The sequence below is a fragment of the Phalacrocorax carbo genome, chromosome 5 (genome assembly GCF_963921805.1).
Source record: "Phalacrocorax carbo chromosome 5, bPhaCar2.1, whole genome shotgun sequence".
In the NCBI taxonomy this organism is placed as follows: domain Eukaryota; kingdom Metazoa; phylum Chordata; class Aves; order Suliformes; family Phalacrocoracidae; genus Phalacrocorax; species Phalacrocorax carbo.
This window is the reverse complement of record NC_087517.1, coordinates 21,039,267-21,058,211: the sequence shown is the minus strand read 5'-3', so window position 1 is coordinate 21,058,211 and position 18,945 is coordinate 21,039,267. Positions and strand designations below refer to the sequence as shown.

At 37.5% G+C, this 18,945-nt stretch overlaps 1 protein-coding gene across 8 annotated transcripts in view; it reads left to right on the top strand.

Annotated features, from left to right (window-relative positions):
- Nucleotides 1–18,945, top strand: part of COBLL1 (cordon-bleu WH2 repeat protein like 1) — a 91,549-nt gene that overhangs the window by 34,948 nt on the left and 37,656 nt on the right. For 5 of the 8 annotated variants that reach the window (XM_064451483.1, XM_064451486.1, XM_064451484.1 and 2 more), the window contains exon 2: nt 16,049–16,228. In XM_064451483.1, the coding sequence (XP_064307553.1) occupies nt 16,049–16,228 (180 nt within the window). Of the gene's footprint in view, nt 1–3,799; nt 4,067–16,048; nt 16,229–18,945 lie in introns of those variants that run through there. The other 3 variants (XM_064451490.1, XM_064451487.1, XM_064451485.1) reach the window with 3 other exon arrangements.

Here is an 18,945-nt window from a genome sequence, read left to right as displayed (position 1 = left end):
TGTTTTCTATTTAGCACTACAGTGTCATTGTATTTAGCAAAATTAGGCTGTTTACTACTTTTAAAGCATACACACAAGAAATGATTATAAACATGGAATTTATTTCCAATCATATGTATTTCCTTTTGCTGCTGATACTGGTCAGTTGATGTTTCCTTTTTAGGGAATATTTGCTAACACAGCAATGCCAAGATGAGTAGTTTAAGTAGATGCTTTATGAAAAAATGAGAAGCATTTTAAAACTCTAATCCTAAAGAAATTCCAACAACATTTTAATTCCATTCCTTTAGGGCATTTTTTTCCCCTAATACCCTGCCTAAGCTTTCCTCATACCCCATCTTTTAAAATTCTCACCATTTTACCTTTCACAAGTGTTCTAGGAAAAAAAAATTAGTAGCCTATGCTGAGTGATATTGGTAGGGGAAAAAGTAAAAGTAACCTCTGTGAGATGCAAGGGAAATAGCCAGGTACATACCTGTAGAAATGGAAAACCTTTCATTTCTCCCCTTTCAGGTTACCTGAAATTTTGGGCACTTGCTTATCATGGTCAGTAGTATTAAATTCCATTGGTAACTCCCTGAATGAAAACCACATTATCTTCTAAGTGATAAGTTTACTGCTTAATATGTGAAAGCTGTAAGAAGGGAATTGCTAGGTAGATAAACAGTATGTAAAATTTAGTACTGCAAGATACCAGTAGGACTAAAAAAAAAAATATCAGATTTTATTACTGTGAACATTAATTGAATATTTTTAGCTACAGCCCTTAGACCCAGATAGTAATTAATGTCTCTAAGTGGAATTCCCAAATGTTTTCTGCTGTGTACGCCATAGTAGCCAGAGGGAATGTGTTGGTATTTTAGACAACGTTGATACCCTGTCCGCACTGAAACTTTTACTGCTGTCGGTCTAGTCCTGCAAATCTGGCTGTGTCTGCATTATCGCTGTCCCCAGCTTTTAAAGCAATTAAAATTGCTTCAGAGATTTCTATTCTTCATATTGTTAACCCTTGAGGTTTCGTTGCAGAGTACAGTTGACTTGGAACACAGCCAGTGATTCATCTGACTGTTTCATTCAACCTTACACGTTAGGTAAAACTGACTTAGATTTCTGTTTTGTCTGACATAATGGGGGATGGATGCTGGTGACAGGACTTCTCAGGTAAGAAAGGCTAGATAAGGCATTGTCAGTAATGCTGTTCACTTAGCCCACAAGTACTCACGCAGATGTTATCCTCTCACTGAAGTTGGTACACAAGCCACTTCAACACACTATGTTGCCCGATACAGACCTAGAAGCAACATTTGCCAATGATAGGAACCCGCAGGATGTTGCCATTGATGATAGCGCTTGCCCAAAAGAGTTTGTTGAGTGTATTCCTTCCCATTCCCTGGGCAGACTTAACTGTAAGCAGTCCTCATGTGGCTGCATGAGTTAGGTTTGACTTTTGGAAGAGAGAACTGAATTTAGAATTGCTTTTAAGCAGCTTCTGGTTTTAATTGACAATGAGGTCAAGTTTCTGTAAATTATCCCACTTCAGGGACTGCAAAGTTGTTTTTTGTTTTCCTGATAGCATAAATGTTGTACTTCTGTTTGTGAAATTGATTTCTTAAGATCTTAAGCTTCAGTAATTTTGTAGGTAGTACTGATGATCAAATTGACTGGATGTAAATGGGTATTTGCCTCTCCTGCCTAAGTATTCCACTGATCACTAAAATTCACTCACCTGAACTGTTTAGTTGGGTATCTTACAGAGGAATAGGGAAGGCTAAAGAACACGTAGAGAAGGAAGAGTCGTAATTCTAAAACTTGCCATTAAACTTGTCTTGCAAAAATAAAAGGGACGTGGAAAACAGGATTGGATTCTTTTTCTGGTATAAAGCCACAGAAGACATAACAAAGCTACTTAATACTCTCTTGAATTGGCTGAAGTAGATATGTCAGGATTAATGGCTATACAAATCTCTAGATGTACTCTGTAGGCTGTTCGGTCAGGTGGTGGGATTATAAATAGGTAGGCTTACTGGTGTCACCAGTAGCAGAAGGGAACAACAGTGAGCTTGCCATGCACACACACACTCCCTTCCTTCTACCTACAGATGCTATTGAAAGAAATCAACTCAATTTTAATGGAGAAGAAAAACCTATGTTATCTTGGAGGTAAGTAGAAGTATTTGTTTGAAGCCATTCTGCTGAAGGAGAGGGAAGAAGAACAGCTAAAATCAATTAAACTACTTTTCTATTATCTTACTGGGAAGTGTCATACTAACACTAATTTTGTTTGCTATACATGGATAAAACTTTGACCCACAGAACTGTTCTGGTTGGTGTAAATGGGAATTCTGGAAGTGTTTGTGAAGTGACACATACTTTGCAAGACTAAGGATGCAAACATTGGTATTTACACAGCATTTCCTTGCTTGTTTGGTTGAACTTGTCCCAATAGCTGTTGTGAGGAAACATATTCACTAATAATTATATATTTGCAGCAGCATTTAAGTTATTGCTCTTTGAGCGAAGGCAGAATTTGGGTGTAGGGTAGTGCATAAATTGTCAGAATTCAAACATAGGTCTGTGAAAAGAAAGAATAATTAATGTCTGTTGTCCTGTTTTCAGAGAAAGTATGTAGTTCTTCTAGTCAAAGGTACAAAAGCTTTCTCTTTAATCCTGTTTCAGGCTCAAAGATGAGGGTGTATAAAGACCTGTAAATTTATCCATGTGGGCAGACTGTTGAAATGTGAGTTGTGTGTTTCTGGGTATAGAAGTGTTCCATATTTTACTTAAAGTTGATGATTGGGGCCTAGAAGCCTAAATGAAGTTACTGAGGTTATTTTAAATGAGGAATATTGTTATTTCATGCAGACTGTGAGACTTTGGCTTTGATTCTTTCATCTGATTTTGATCTAAAGTTTTGTTTGGAAGAAAAACACTTGTTGTTTGTAATAACTTGTAAAAGTCAATGCCTTCAGTGTTTGATATAGTAGAGTCCTTGCTGTGTATTCTGTGTATTCCTTGAATACTGTATATCACTTTCATTTATCATGGAAAGCATTCGAACAATTTTGTAATGCCTAAATAGAATAAATGCCTAAATAACTGCACGAAGCCAAGATGCACTTTGCTTACAGCAACAAAGAAAGAATTTAAGAAATCTTGTTCAGTTGAACTTCTTGTAAAAGCAAGTATGCTTCTGGCACTGAATCATATGTTAATATCTTAAAAACTTGGCAGTGAAAAATACTGTGTGTAAACTTGAGATAGTGAAAGTTGAAAAGGATGAGGGGGTGCATGCAGGAGTGAAGTATAGTAGTTACAACAGGTTATTCATTAGCATAGTTGTATAGGAAAGTTTCTCTACATTCCCCTGAGCAGACTGCTGCTGATAATTATAATAATTATAAATGTTAGTAAGAAGTATGCTTCTCCCTTTTCTAAAGAATTTTTTCCTACTTTATAGTTAAAGCTGAAGTCCTGTACCCTTTTTTTCAGAAAGAGCAGATGCTTTCTAATGGCAATAATGGGTCATCCAAAATAGCTTTGGTGTTACCAACAACATGCAGGGAGCCAGCTTTCTTTGAAGAAATATCTTCCTTCTTCCTTGCCTGTTGCAAGAATCCAGTAAGCAATGGATCTGGGGGATTCTGAGTGTGCAGAAGAAAGCAGAGAAGGGGGCTAATGACAGCTTTTTATGTGTAGATGGGGATGAGTTTGGGGAGGAAATGATAGCATTCATTTGGGGCCCTGAACTGCCAACCAATGAGGGAGTTCAAGTTAAAGTAGGACAAAGGGGAGGGAGCTTCCACTGTCAGCAGTAGCAGAGGTGGCTATGAAAAGAGCTGGAATAGGACTTCTGGCTGTGCTTCATACCACCCATCTCCTGTCACACAGTGCGTAAGAGATTAGGCTTGGGCTCCAGCAGCAGCACTGACATTTGAGGAGGTAGTAAATGCAGCCCTGTTCCTTAAGGTAAGAGGGTTTCCCACTTTGCCTGCTGAGGAGGAAGCAGGGAGTGGAGTGAGTGTTGAGGAAGAAGCTGTGAAAGATGAGCAGAAGAATCTCTTGACAGGTAGGTACTCAAAGCTTTTCTGCTCAGTTTTGCAAGGAGTGTTAGCTGGAGAGATGCTCGGTGCTTCTGTTTGGGGAACTAAAGCCACACTATTCATACTTCAGGAGAAGCCTCTTTATTAGCTTTCAGGATGTTAACTGCCAAGATTATTTTCTTGCAATCTAGTAAAGAAAACACTTGTTTTAATACAATTTCTTAGCCTGAGCGTAACTTTTTTCTTTCATTTTATTTCCTGTAATTAACTTGGATGCCTTGTTTGCTGAGATGGTTGTCTGTGTAGGAACTCCGTCCATTCTTCATGTGTCACATAGCATCTGTGTGTATATATATGTGTGTGTGTATATTTATTTTAAGCTTCTTGCTCAGGATAGAAAACTTTCACTGCTTCCCATTCTTTTCCAATGTTTAATATCATGTCTGTTCTCCAGTTTACTAAATCCTCCTATTTATTGGTTGTGCAAATGTACAAAACTTCTTGAAGTTTTACCAAATTTAGGTAGCCAAAGGATTTAACTGCTAAGAGAAGGCTCCCGGTAGCTGAAGTTTTCTACAAGGGAGAAAGCTTGTTCTGTTCCAAACACCTGCATAAAAAACAGGAATTAACTGCAGTGCTTTCCAAAATCACATTGTTGTGCTTGGCTTAATTGTTCTTCTTGTAGCTGAACCTTCAGCTGGGAAATGGGACTGTCGCAGTTGAACCCAACCTTTTGTAGCAGCTAAAAGTCATAGGGAGTAAAGTTTGACTTCCCTGTTGTTACCGCAGAGCTTCCTAGCTGCTGTCCTGCATTATTTTGTCTATTACCCACCCACAGCAACACCCACATACCTATATTTGAGGCAGGTGCGTGTATGAAGAAAAAGGGAAGGGTCTGTATTAGCCTCTTTCTTGGCCACTGTGTGGCTCTGCTTTTCTTTTCCTTACCTTTCCCAACCTCTAAATCCATCCAGTACCTGCCTCCAGTGTTACTTCTAAAACATTATTTTGAACTGGAGAGAAAAGCAGCAGCAGCAAAGCTCAGATAAATCGACAATTCTTATCTCTATTGATGTTCAGAATAGCAGCTGAAAAAGCCATGAGCAGAGCTAGTTGTTTCATCTGTAAGCTTTGAAAAGACAGTGGTGTTATACCTGCTTTTATGGCTAGGAGCTAACAGCCAGAAGGGCAGATTCAGGTTTTGCTCTATTTGAGAGCCTCCAATTGAACTTTTCATACTGGTCATGGGAGAAAAACATCTGTATGAGCATCCTTTTTATAGCAGTTCTTGAAAAAGATTTCAGGGTTTGTTCCTAGTGGAGGTGGCATATGTTTGCTTGAGTTTTAAGCGTTTGTTAGATTTATTAGTGTATCAAAGGTTAAGCTCCCCCCCTCAGTTCAAGCTGCTCTTTGTTTTCTTTTCCTGTTTATTCAGCCAGTTATATATTACTCAATTACTGTTACAGATTTACTGCTTTCTCTTTTCCCTGCTCTCCTTCCTTTCTGTCAGGCTGTTTTCATAACTGTAAATATAATAAAAGCTGAGTCATATGAAGTTTTAATAGTTTTGAGTGTCATTCAAGATTTTTGTACCTTCTTTTGGTGGTAAAACTGGGTTATTTTTTGCATTTGATACTTTGTGAAAAGGTTGCAAATAGATATAAATATCTGCTTACTGCAGAGATATATTGCACATGGACACGCCAAGTTTGTATTCTTATTTTGTGTTAGTCCTATTTACTTCAGAAATCTAAGTTCTTAACCTCCTTAGAATTAATGTCGTTGGAACTAATTTTCCACTACAGCATTTTTTTTTGTCTACTTCTTTTCTTAGGAGAAAAATAAATACTTATTTTGGCACAACAGAATGTGCTGTAGTGGAACTTTTGTATCAGAACACATTTCTATAATTTCTCAGTAATAATAATAAACTTTAAGCTAATTTATAGCATAAAGTATTTTTTAATCCTCTGTTTCCTGCTAGTATTCTGGACTCTTGGCTGTCTTCCTAACAGCAAGGCAATTCTTATGCCTAGAGAGGAGCTAACTATGTTTTGTTGGATGGTGTAAGACAACACTAAGTCAGTGGCTCTCTGTGCCTTAGGAGTTGGGTAGTCTTTCATATGTTTTAAGTGAGCTTGAAAAGGTCATTGTAATAATAGTTTTGAACTATTATTAGGCTTTGACTGGCAATGAATGAATCATTTTTCCAGAAAAGTTTTAAATTTCTACTTGACTTAATTACGTTACATAAGCTTATACTGGGGTTGGTGCCCCTTTAATGCTAAGAGGGTCACAATTAAAAACATGCCCGTACCATAGAGATTTGTGTTTACATTGCCTCTGAATCTCCCCTTTCTCCTTGTAATAAGAGAAAACTTTGCACGAATTATGGCTCAAATACAGTCTCTTCTGTTTTCAAGACTGCCACTGCCATGGGGACAGACAATCAGATGGGCAAGTGTCTGTTCCAAATGGTCTGGAGGGAACTGCAGGATTCATTTGCTGCTTTCTTGCTTTTACTGTGAACCAGACATCCAAAGATTCCATTAAGCTTTCACCTACTGTCATGGTTACTGTCCCAGTCCTGTGATTTATTTCTCTCTAGGATAAGACTTTTAAAAAAATATTCTTTTCTTCAGAGCTGTGAGGCTAGTTGGGGGGGGTTCCACACATCCCATTGACTAGGAAAAGCTTTTCTCTAGCAAGAGCTTTGAAAACATGTCTTGATTCAATTTATTTATGGAAAGAGAGTGGAAATGTAGGTATTTTACCTTTTTTTTTCCTCTTTTTTTTTTTTCTTTTTTCTTCTCATACAACATAAGTTAAAGAACACCTGCAGATGATTTGTTATTTGCTGGAACCTCATTGAGTAAAATCATAGAGATAATCTTCAAAGACCAGTTTATTAATAATCTTAGATTATCACCCATACCTGGCATGTCAGTTGGTATATCAAGTTGCACAACACGTTTTTGTGTTGAGAGCTATTTACCCAGTGTCTCATTTTTAGTACCATCTTATTCTTATGTAACATTTTTTAAATACCAGTATTACTTGCAATATTGGCCTCCTTTCAGCCTTGGGAATCTGTATAGAGAAGTGCACTGTGAAATACCCCATTATCACAAAAGATTTACAAATTGTTCATGTTTGTTCCTCTACCTGGAAATTGAACTTAAAATGTGTTTCTGGACTTCGGAATTTTTGGTACATATTGAGCCACCTGCTAGGCACAATACTCATACAATATAACCTCAGAATCTTCCCCAAATAACTAAGCAGATGAGTTTAGAACCTGAAAGCTCATATTTTTCTATGGTGCAAGTATTTTCCTTTCATTTTGTCCTACATGTATCATAAGCCTGGCTTGAAGGGATAACCTAAGAATGGACAGTGCTTGACTCTCATTGATCCATACCTTGATCTTAACATCCAGCTGGTGCTTTTATCGTAGAAATAAAGAGAAATACTGCGTATCAAACAGTGATATTGATCTAGAGATGAAAGCCTAGTATCCAGGCTGATAGGCACATTATATAGATGCCATAAGGGTGTTACAGCAAATACTTGGGCTGCTTAATGCTAAAGATAAATATTAGAATACTACAGTGTGTTAAAACTAACTTGAGTAACCTTTTTTTGCAGCACTTCTGGCAACCCAGATTTTCTGTAGAAATGTGTGTGCCTGGTAAGAACTTAGTCAAGATGAATAGAATGTGACATTTCAACTAGCCAAACTCCAGTTAAGAATTATTAAGTTCCACCAAAGAGAGAGGTGCTTTTCATGAGCAACAGCCGACTGTTCTTTGAGCGTGACTTAGGTAGAAGTAGAGGTGATGGCAAGATAGGGACTCAGTGGAAGTCTTTACATAAATACTAAATGCTTTCAGGTTAATCTTAGTGTGAGAATGCCAGACATGGTGAAAATGCTCCATTAGGAATGAAATGAGAATAGTTCTTAAATGAATTTTATGTTTACAGTCCTAGGTGGGTCTCTCTTCTTAAAAAACATCAACCACAGACCTAAGAAGGAAATTCAGACATACAGTTAGAGGGTGGGAAGAAGTGTTTCCACTTTAGAAACTGCTTGTTATGGTCTGCTGATACTTTAAAAACAACGTTCTAAGTCTTCTGATATGCAGAACAAATCTTAGTGTTTTGGAATAGCTTTCTGTCATGTGCCAGAAGTTGTCTAGTCTTAAAGACTGTGTTTAAGAGAACTATATTGTTTTAAGACTTTCATTACAAGATGAACATGGACAATTACAGTATTAGAGAAGAAAGCAACATACTGCTGAGGAGCCTTTTCTGTGATCCAAATGCAGTTATGTGAAAACTGTTCAATGTCCAGAAGAAGACACAATTTTATCAGTTTTGTGACTCTCTTTTTTAGATTCTTGGCAAGTAGTGCTGGAATTGAAAGCAAAAGTTGAATGTGCCATTATTCAAGACTACCTTCAGTGTTTAACATTCATTTTCTTGCATAAGAAAAATTTAGAGACTGTTTTATGTAAGAAGGGAAGAACAAAGAAGTTTGGTGTATACATACAGCCATAGGTCTTAAGCAAAGGTAAAGATTCATGCTGAGTGTAATAATTGTATACCTATTCCATGTATTACAAAAAGGTGAGTCAAGGCTGGGAGCAGTTGTGATGCTTTTGGTGTCTGATACTTGTTTGAGGTGAGATGTCTGGACTCTTCCGTTCAATTGTCTTTACAACAGATAGACAATGACCAGGAAAAGCAGTTTCTGGGTTTTTTTCCTTCACGTTTTCAGCATTTTGGGTTTTTTTGGTTTGCTTGGTTTCTCAAGTCTATCGTTTATTTCAAGCTTGGTTCTTGATCTCCTTGCAGGTCGTTGTTTATCTGAGCCTTTTTCCCTGTTCAGCTGTTCGTTTGTCTTAGTCTCTCAGTGCAAGACCCAAACACATATGGGCTGTTCCAGTAGGCAGTATCTTTATCTGAAGAAAGGACACATTCTCAAATGGCAACCACTTAACTTGATCCATTGCACGGGCTTCTGCTGTAAACCCTCGGCACCACTAAGGGTAGTTTTCAGGAGTTGCCTCGCTTTTGTATCTTTATGCCTACCTCAAGGTGGGAAGCCTATTCTTGAAGAGCAAAATCTGCATGTTGACTGTTACTTCTCGGAGTTTGCCTTCATAGCCTTATGTGCTTAGCAAGTCGTAAAGATTCAAGGAAATGTCTTGGTCACTTCACGTACCTCTGCTGCGTAGTGCCCGTGTAGTAGTGCTGCTATGGGATCGTTGTGGTACGAACTCTGTTTTGTAGCAGCTTTAGGACAAACCAGAACTGAACATTCAGAACTGACAGAGTGACTGAAGAAAATAAAAGGAGGGCTTGAGATGTTACATTAGTCTCTGAATGGTTTATTTGACATTCTTTATCTCAGAGGTTTGCTTTCACTGGGAGGATCTCTTAAAAGCGATCATTGTTCTCCATTAGATTTGACTGTTGGCTTGCAGCCTTATTTGGAGGGGTATTAGAGCTAAAATTGGGACAACACAGCTATAAACGTAGCAGAAGGTAAGTAAATTTAGGGACTTCCCATTCCAAGCCCTTATCAGAGAATCTAAGCAGTGAACTGTAATTTGCCAATGAGTGTGCAATAACATAAAACGTGTTGTATAGGAGCAACTGTACTTTCTCTGGCAGGAGGATTTTGTGAGTCCTTGTTCTTACTGAAGATTAAAATACATAGATACTAGTTGGTATTAAATTCAGTTGCTGAATCACAAGAACAATACAGTTGTGCAGAGAGTGTCTTGATACAGCTACCGCATAACTTTTGACTTCTTGATCTAAAACTTTAAGTGACTGAAAAAAAATCTAGAATTTGTTCCAAGCAATTTGTTAGAAATGTGTGTGTACGGAAGAGGTAGGACAGCAGTGAAAGATGGTTAAGGTGTAGTGTAGATAGTTACAGGTGATGTTCTCAATTCTGTTTTCTAAGTGTAACAGTCATTAAGGGGGAGATTCTCTAGTAGCTTATAAATAAAATAGCCTTTTATTGTTTTGGAAAAAACTAAAAGTGGGGTGCTTTTTTGTGAGAACAGTTCCAGTTGATTGGGCAGTGTAAAGCAAAGAACTTCCATTCTGTTCTTTTTCTTCAGCTTGGCTGGATCTGTCAGCTTGACTTGGGCTGGAAGAAACCAGACTGGGAATGGGTGAATCCAAGATGTGAAAGAGAAGTCTCTCTGAAAATGAGAAAAACAGATAACCTTGTGTTGGTGTATGAAATAAATATCACTTTAGAGATGTGCTTGCAAGTGGAGTTACCATCAAGTATTGCAAAATGTTAAGATGTGTGCTTGCAAGAAACACATACATAAGCTGTTGTAGCTGTATGGGCTATGACACTGTTGACTTCAACTGATACCATGCCACGTTTCCACATAACAATGAACAGGTAATTTAGGGACTCAGGAATTTTCTACTCTTTGCTAATAGTACACAGGAAAATAGAAACTCATATATTGCAGGATGTTAGCTGTTAAGGTTTTGTTTTTAAATACAGATTTTTCATGAAATCTCAAATGCAAATACACACCTTATTACACATTATTCATTGCTAAATTCTGTGTTTTCACTGATCTCCGGCAGAAGGGTTTTCAAGAGACCAGGTGCCAAGTGTCAGATCAGGGAAAAAAATCTTCATATGCATAGAAGAGAAATCCTGTGCTCATATACAGGCTGTTTTGCTGTGCTGGAGGGGGTAGGGGTAGGAGGAGTAATGGTCCTATTTCTTGAGTATTTTCATCTCAGTCTATCAAACAGTTATGCAGAATGGCTTTACAACATCTCTCTAGCTACTATAACAAGAAAAACTCTGTATTCCAGTTCTCAGGTTAGAAGAAGAACATTCTATGTAGAATAGATATGTCAATGAGATTGTTAGTATTCAGATTAAGAACAGTAAAAATGAAAATAAAGCTGCATTTCACTAAAGGAAAAAACCAAAAAACATCGTCCATAATTATACTGCAGATGAAACTGGTGTTTCAGACTGGCCTGTAGATAGACACTATTGAAAATAGATCGTTTTTCATGTGTTTGATTATGTAATTATCAAGTCCCAATTTGGGAGCTCCAACTTGCAAACTAACTTAAAATGTGGATTACTGAACACTTATATATTAAGAAATACTTCCCCTCCTCCTTTTCTTTTTTTTTTTTTTTTTTTAAGAGGTTATTGATACATATACCCTGAAACGTATAGCAGTGATTTTTTTCGAGTGACTTGCATTGAGAACTTCAGTCATTTGCTGGACTATGATGAACAGGATCAGATAGTAATGCTGCAGTTGCCTCCAAGCTTTTTCTTAGCAAGCAGTGTTTTATCTTGAAGATGTGCCGTGGTGATGCTATGAAACCGCAATCCCCAAAGAGGGAATGGAATGAACAGGAGGAAAGTTGGTACTTTCATGATCTTTGATTAATGCAGAAGAAAAATTTGTTCTGTGAGTATTAAAGATGAGTATTGGGCTGGGAATGCTTATAGAGGAAAGTAGGGGCTTAAATATTTTGTATACCTGTCGGCCAAAACTGATATATCATTGTAAACTAAACAAATTTATGTACTTAATGTAGGCCTGAACTCTTGTTCAGCTGTTCCTTGGTTGAGCAGATGATGTGCAAGGTTTCGGCTGCCTGCTATTACGGCACGGCACTGGAGCAGCATTATTGTAATAACTGAGAAAGCATTATAATAATTGCTTTGGCTGAGAGGTCAAAGGCAACAAAAAGCTCTAGAAGAAGCTTTATTGCAGTGGCCTTTTTCCTCTTGTGACGTGATCTTAGTAGAGCTAGATCCTTTTCTGACTTTGAGTGAAAATAAAATTAAATGCTGCTGGTACTTTTGGCATATATAATTTAGTAATGTTTGATACAGAAAAATGTGTAGTTGCTCTTTGTATAAACCAGTGTTCTTCAGGGTGCCATAAGCCATAAACTTAAGGCTACCTGTTGTGCAGTAGAAGGTTTTTATTGTACCATGTTTAATGAACTTTTTCAGTACCCAAGAGATGACTGAATTGGAGGTGAGGTCCCTTATGAACCCCTCCTGTTCTAGGTGATTGCTATAGAAAACTTGACAGATGGTTCCAATGTTGGAGGTTAGATCCAAAATAATTTCAGTGAGAGGGCGATTGAGCTGTCTTTGTACAGTGTCTCATGTAATTGTGTTGAGAACTGGAAGTTAAGTGCTGTAAACAGTAATATTCCTTGATATCAAGATTTGAAGAGGTGGAATTTTTTTTTATGCTGTAGCCTTTGGTTGTTCTATCTAGCAGATAGACTTCCTTTTTTCTTTTTTTTTTTTTCTTCCCCTTTTTTCTCCAGTTTCTTGTGGAAAGTGATCCTTATCGAAAGGAAGTGTTGGTGATAACTGGAATATCCAGGTCACAGTCAGTTCAAGTATTTCTCATTATTTTAAAGTGCCTTTCTCTAGTTACTGATAACTAAAAATATACTGCTTCTAACTTTCTAACAGGAATTTTTTGAAAATCAAATAAATAGATGCTTTATTTATTTACTGTGCCAGACCTTTATTTTAAAAAGGGCTTCCACACGTTCAGATCACTGACGCTATTATTTTTTTTGGCAAGCAGGAAATATGTTGAGATAGAGCAATGACACTTTATTCTGTAGAAGTAGGTTTTGTCTTGCTTGAAGTTTCTCTTTTAACTCCCTCTATGTCATAGTTAAATAGCTGTACTTTGATTCTTCCCACAGCTTTCCTTTAGTACTACAGTAGCCATGAAAATAAAGAGCATGTTTTTGGTTGTTCTAACTCCTCCTAATGTTTACTTTGAAAATTGGAACAGGTCTGCTTAGCTCCTATCAGAACATGAAAGGTGCTGTGAGCGAGACCATTTACTGAACACCTTTTTTTCTGACCACTAAAGTGTTATTTTTATATGATTGGGAATTTATTCTCTTTGTTATGGTTTATCTTGTCTTACTAAAAATCAAGGGTTTTCTTTTCAGGAGAAGAAACTACCTTAACCACTCTCTTTGTCTTTTTAGCAAGTTCATTAAAAACCAGCATCTCTCCCAGTTTGCTGAGTACCTGGTAGAAGTGAAGAGGCAAGAGAAAACTGGGCTTTTGTTTGTTTGTTCTTTTTGATGGATAAGTGTTTGAAATGATGGTGTAGGCTTGGAGTTACTTGGATAATGCTGATTTTACTTTTCAGTATTTGAATAAAATGGTGTGTGGAGGATGCCTTTGTGAGAGAAGTCACCTGTGTCAGCTTCTTGCAGGCCCCATAGTGCAAAAGGGGAGGGTTTGTAGGTTAAAACTACCCCTGCAAGCATATTTCCACCATCATGTCATTTACTACTTTTGATTTGCACCTGTAGATGTAATCATGGTAACTTGAATTGTCCTTGCTGCCCGATACCAGCTGTGGGACGCTGGGACTACAGGGCTTCTGTTACCTGCCAGGCAGCCTCTCCTGTGGCATGGCAGAAACACAAACTCAAGAAACAAAAAAGCTGTACGACCAGATGAGAATACATTGGGCTAAGAATGAGAGTGGAGAGGACTAGTGAAAAATGAAGAAAGAGACACGGCATCTGGAAACAGAAAATGAAAGTATCGGGGATCCTTGTTCTTTAATAAGGTTGCCAAAAACTTGGCAGAACTTACGAGAAAGTATACTTAGAGATTTTTTCCTCCTTCCTGCGGGGTGGGAAATGTAAGCATAACTAACCATAAAGAACATGCAGATGTGCTAGAGATGGGTAGGGTGCACAGCTCTGCAGTGGTGTATGTGGGGATTCAGCTGACCTCATTAGGCTGCCTGACCCCCACATGTCTCTGTGTGTGTGTTTATTAAATACATGGAACTTCATCTATATAACTGTTGCATATAAGTTCTGACAGGAGTATTTTAACAGTTCTCGCTCTCTACAGTGTAAGTCAGATGCTGTATAAATATAGCTGCATTTCACCGATGCGGACCATGCATTTATTGCTGTGTGTGATTGAGCACTCTCTAGTGATAGGAGAGTTCCAGCAATGAAATCGCATTCATCTGCTTAGTGGAAATTAGAATCCGCTAGCATTCACAAACAGATCTTTCTGTGGCATGTAGTCTTCAAGGATTAAATTCTGAGTTTAGTTGCAATAAATGTCATTTAACAGTCATTTGAAGTTGCTTAACAATGTAAGAATGAGTATAGGAGTGAAAAAGCAGTACTGTTTCACTTTGGCTTTGGATTCTTTTTCTTTATTAATGTCATAGGGTGAGTTTTTAGGTTTTGTTGTTGTTTTTAATAGTTGTATTGATGTTCTGTATTGGCTAATAATTTATTTTTAGCAGTTATATAAAAGCTAGGGATCATGAGATTAAAAAAAAGAGGTGGGGGAGGAGTAAAAAGAAGTTTGATTCATACATTTTGCAATGTTTACATAACCCAGAAACAACCCAGGCGAGTTGCTGTAGAGACCAAAGTTAAATTTGCAGCTAACACCGCAGATCTTGAATTGTACACAGAGTGGATCAGAACTAATTTAAAACATGAACAGAGAGGAGGTGTAAATTTTGTTGGTTATTCAAAGTCCTCATTCAGCGTGTTTGGAGGTCTGTGAGTACTCCGGCTTGGCTCTGAGAGCCTGTGAATAGTTAATTATTCAGCACATAGTTCTGAAGTTCAAAACTCTTAAGCACTTTCAGCAACAGATCAGTCATGTGAAGTCTCATTACACAGTCGTCTCTTGCAATTCTGCTCTGGACCTTGTTTGTTCTTCATTGTGAGTGACTTGAAACTTTGTTTTCCTAAGAAAGATGTGTGTTTCTAATTGTATGCCAGATCTTTTGTTGTAATTCTGTGGGACAATTATAGAAGTTAATTTCTTTGGTTATGTTTAAAGTAAACAAACTTTGATACAGCTCCGGAATCTAAATTGCAAGCATATTTTTGGAACCTTTGTGTATTATGTTTGAAATGTATTTTAACTTTCGTTGAATGTGGCTCCATTCAAGCCTTTTAAAAGAATGTTTATAAGAAATTAAAAAGTTCTCATGAGGTAATGTGTCTCCACAGTGTGTTTTGGTTTTGTTTCCAATGGTGAAATTCTTAATAGTATCTTCTTGTGACAATATCAGTGAACTGTGGGAAGCTATTTGAATAAAAGGAGATGGTGGACTGTATGTTGTAGGATGTGAAAGTCCTGCCTTCAGAATCTACTGTAACATGTATATATTATGAGGTATACAGAGTTTCCCCATTATACCATTTCAATTTTTTTTTTACAGTGAAATAAGTGAAACTTTAGTGATCACTCTTTGCATTCAGGAGTACCCTGGCTTGTCACTGAGATGGGAAAGGATAGTGAGAAAATTAAAATAGGAAATCAGCATCGGTGAGGGGAAAATATGAAAGCGTATTGTGACTGAAATGTTAAGAAATATTACAACACAGTCATATTGGTTATACTGCTATTTTATTACTATATAGAAGTAAATAGACTAGAGCTGGTAGGATTGGTTTGACTGATATTAATAATCAAAAGAAAAATTAGGGGACAAAAAGTGTGATTATTCCCTCACCTGTCTATCCTATATATTAAACATACTGTCAGTGCAATTTGGCTTCATACTGCATAGTACAGTATTACTGTTTAAACTAATCCAGTAAATCTGTTTGGAGAATGCACAAATAGCATCCTTTGCATAACCCAAGGGAGAAAAAAGTAATCAACATACTTTTAAAATATATATTAAAAACCCTTTTTGTTTTGGGCTTGATGCTTATTGGGCTTTTTTTTTTTTCTTGACATGATAGATGCCTTAGCCTGTTGTATCTTCTATCACTGCTGATTGTATGTTTAAAATATTATCTCATCCCTTCCTTGCATATAACACAGTCCAAATGAAAAGAATTAAGTGTGACTTATTCCTGTTCTGAGACTTGTTAGTTTGCCAGTATGGAAACATATGTATAAATACATACTTCTAATTTTTATCCATTTATTTCAGAAGAAAATCTAAAGCACCACCTCCTCCACCTGAAACAAAACCCGTTGGTGTTTCTCCATTTGATGATACAGCATCAGCCAACCTCATCATGGAACCGAAAGAGAATGTAATCGATAAAGATATTGAACTATCAGTCGTCCTGCCAGGAGATGTGATCAAGTATACTACAGTTAACGGGAGGCAAGTTACATAGAATGACATTTTTGTTTAATTTTCTTTTCTTGCTGCAGTTTACGTCAACCTTCATTAAGCTTTTAATCACTTCATAAAATACATGAGTTGTGTAAGCCTGAACATTGAGTGTGTCTGAAGAAGGGCAGCAAAGCTGGTTAGGGCTGTAGAGCACAAGTTGTATGAGGAGTAGCTGAGGGATCTGGGGTTATTTAGTCTGGAGAAGAGGAGGCTGAGGGGAGACCTTATCACTCTCTACAACTACCTGAAAGGAGGCTGTAGCAGGGTGGGGGCCAGTCTCTTCTCCCAAATAATGAATGATAGGATGAGAGGAAATGGCTTTAGGTTTTGCCAGGGGAGGTTTAGATTGGATAGCAGGAAACATTTCTTCACCAAAAGGATTGTCGAGCATTGGAACAGGCTGCCCAGGGAAGTGGTTGAGTCGCCATCTCTGGAGATATTTAAAAGATGTGTAGACATGGTGCTCAGGGACCTGGTGTTGTGGTAGACTTGGCAGTTCTAGGTTGACAGTTGGATTTGATGATCTTAAAGGTCTTTTCCAACCTGAATCATTCTATGATTCTACTATGATTTTTGGGAAACGTATACATTTACCTACCTTTTGGGAAGATTGGTTTTTGAGATTCAGAAATTCTGCATGACACCTATCAGGATGCTTAGCCATACCCATTGTTCATTCTAGTCACTGCAAATCTCTAGAAAAATACTAGTTTGGATGAGTTGCTGATTTTTCCCACATAAGTTTTCCTTGTTAGACTTAAAGATGAGTTCCTGCATCCTAGTTGGGTACAAAGTCATATGTTCGGTACTTGCATAGCACTACTGCCTATAGACTACTAGGAGTCCTAAAAAAGGTATCAACACTTCAGAAAAAAAATCTAGAATGCTCAAAGAAATAGTGTCTAGCTACAGCTTTGGCAAACTTTTTTTTTTAACAAATATATTTTGTTTAAGCTGGTTTTAATTTGAAATACATATTTCAGTCTGCTAATTGGTAGTATAGATTGTGCCTATAACTCTCAAGTCACCTTTAGTTCAGAACGACCTCAACATTGACGGGGGAGTTGAAATCATAAATCCTAGGACTTAAAATGTTATATTAATTATCCTAGCAGATCTACTAAGAAGTCTTCTATGCAAGGTCTTGTATGGATCAGAGCAATTAGGATGCCAGTTTGCTGCTTTCCTAAGCTGAAATGAAGAAACTATATTATATTGTTCTCATTTTAGTGTATTACCGGTGTCTTTGCTACTGAAAGCAAGCATACTGGTTTATTAATTTTTTTATTTGAAGCAGGTAATGTAAATGTGTAGTTACACCTACTTCACTTCTTAATGAGAGACACAGACTTTTGTGGCTCCGGTCTGTTTGCACACTTTGTATTTGCTAGAGTTCATGAGGTCGTTGCTTGGACAGCAGATACCAGCTTGTTCACCAGAGCTGCAATCGATGAACTTCTGTGGATTGTCCCCCCACCCCATCCAGACTCCATGTGATTTTCAGGATAACTTAAATATGAGGCTATATTTCTCAGAAGAAATTTTCTGAAATAATCAGTGACTACTATGGTGCTTTACAGTGTTCTTGCTAGCTTGTTTATAGCAAGGAATACTGCCACCTGCAAATATAGTGCCTTCCTCTGTTTTTAAAATTTCTTAAATGTGAGACTCCATGTGTACACTGTCAGGTACTTCTTTTTCTTCTTTTCATTCCCTTTGACCACACTTAAAACTACCGTGTGCCCTCTATCTTGCTTTGCTCAGAACAAAGTGCCAGAAAAGAATGTCGCATGTACCTTCACTTGGTCAAATTACATTGTGTATAATTACTCAGTGTTCAAGACAGGCCTCACAGGCTTATCAGAAAGTGCACACATTTCCCAGTCAGTTTTATTATCCCACAGTTACTGTTTTTTTTTGTTTTCATTTTGTGTTTTAATCAAGATACTGTATGTGATTGATTTCATTAATTACTCTCTTGCAAACAAGAACCTTTATTAGTACTGCTAGGCTCACTCGGAATGAGGGTAGGACCTGCAGTCTGCTGTGAAACATACTTCAAACTATCTTCTGGTTTTGCTCTGTCTTGATAGTCATCTTTTGTGGTCAAATAAGCAAGATCACTCTAGAAATGACATAAACAGATAAATTGCTAATTTGTCTCTTTCTTGTTCATGATCAGAGATGAGCAGCTTCAAAGCCCCCGAGGATAGAACACCTTTTTAAATCTCATACTAGAAAAAGCAGAACTGTGACTTTGTACAGCCATGTTCTCAAATGTCATAGTCTACTAGACAAAACTTCCCTACTGTTCTCAGATGAAGCTGGCTTGGTTTGATCCCTGCTTTGGCATAGTGGATAGCAAGAGCTGTGTAGGACAAAGCAAGATGTTACATAGATAAATATCCCAAGTGAGTACAAGTAAGCAGAAGAGGATCAGAACGAAATCCAAAAGGACTTTTAGAGGAAAAGATTTGCTACAAGCGAGAGTATTTTTTGATCCTTGAGTTGTTCTATGGGCAACTAAAGCAAAAAATCTGAGAGGCTGAGAAAAGGAAGGAGGACTGAAATAGCTCATTCCTCATTCTGAAACTTCAGGCATGGGTAGATTCTTTTACTTAAGCCTAGACACCAGTTTGTGTTTTGTAGTAGTTGGTGATAGAGATTCAGTTCATTTGTTCAGAATCTGACAGTGGCATTTCCAC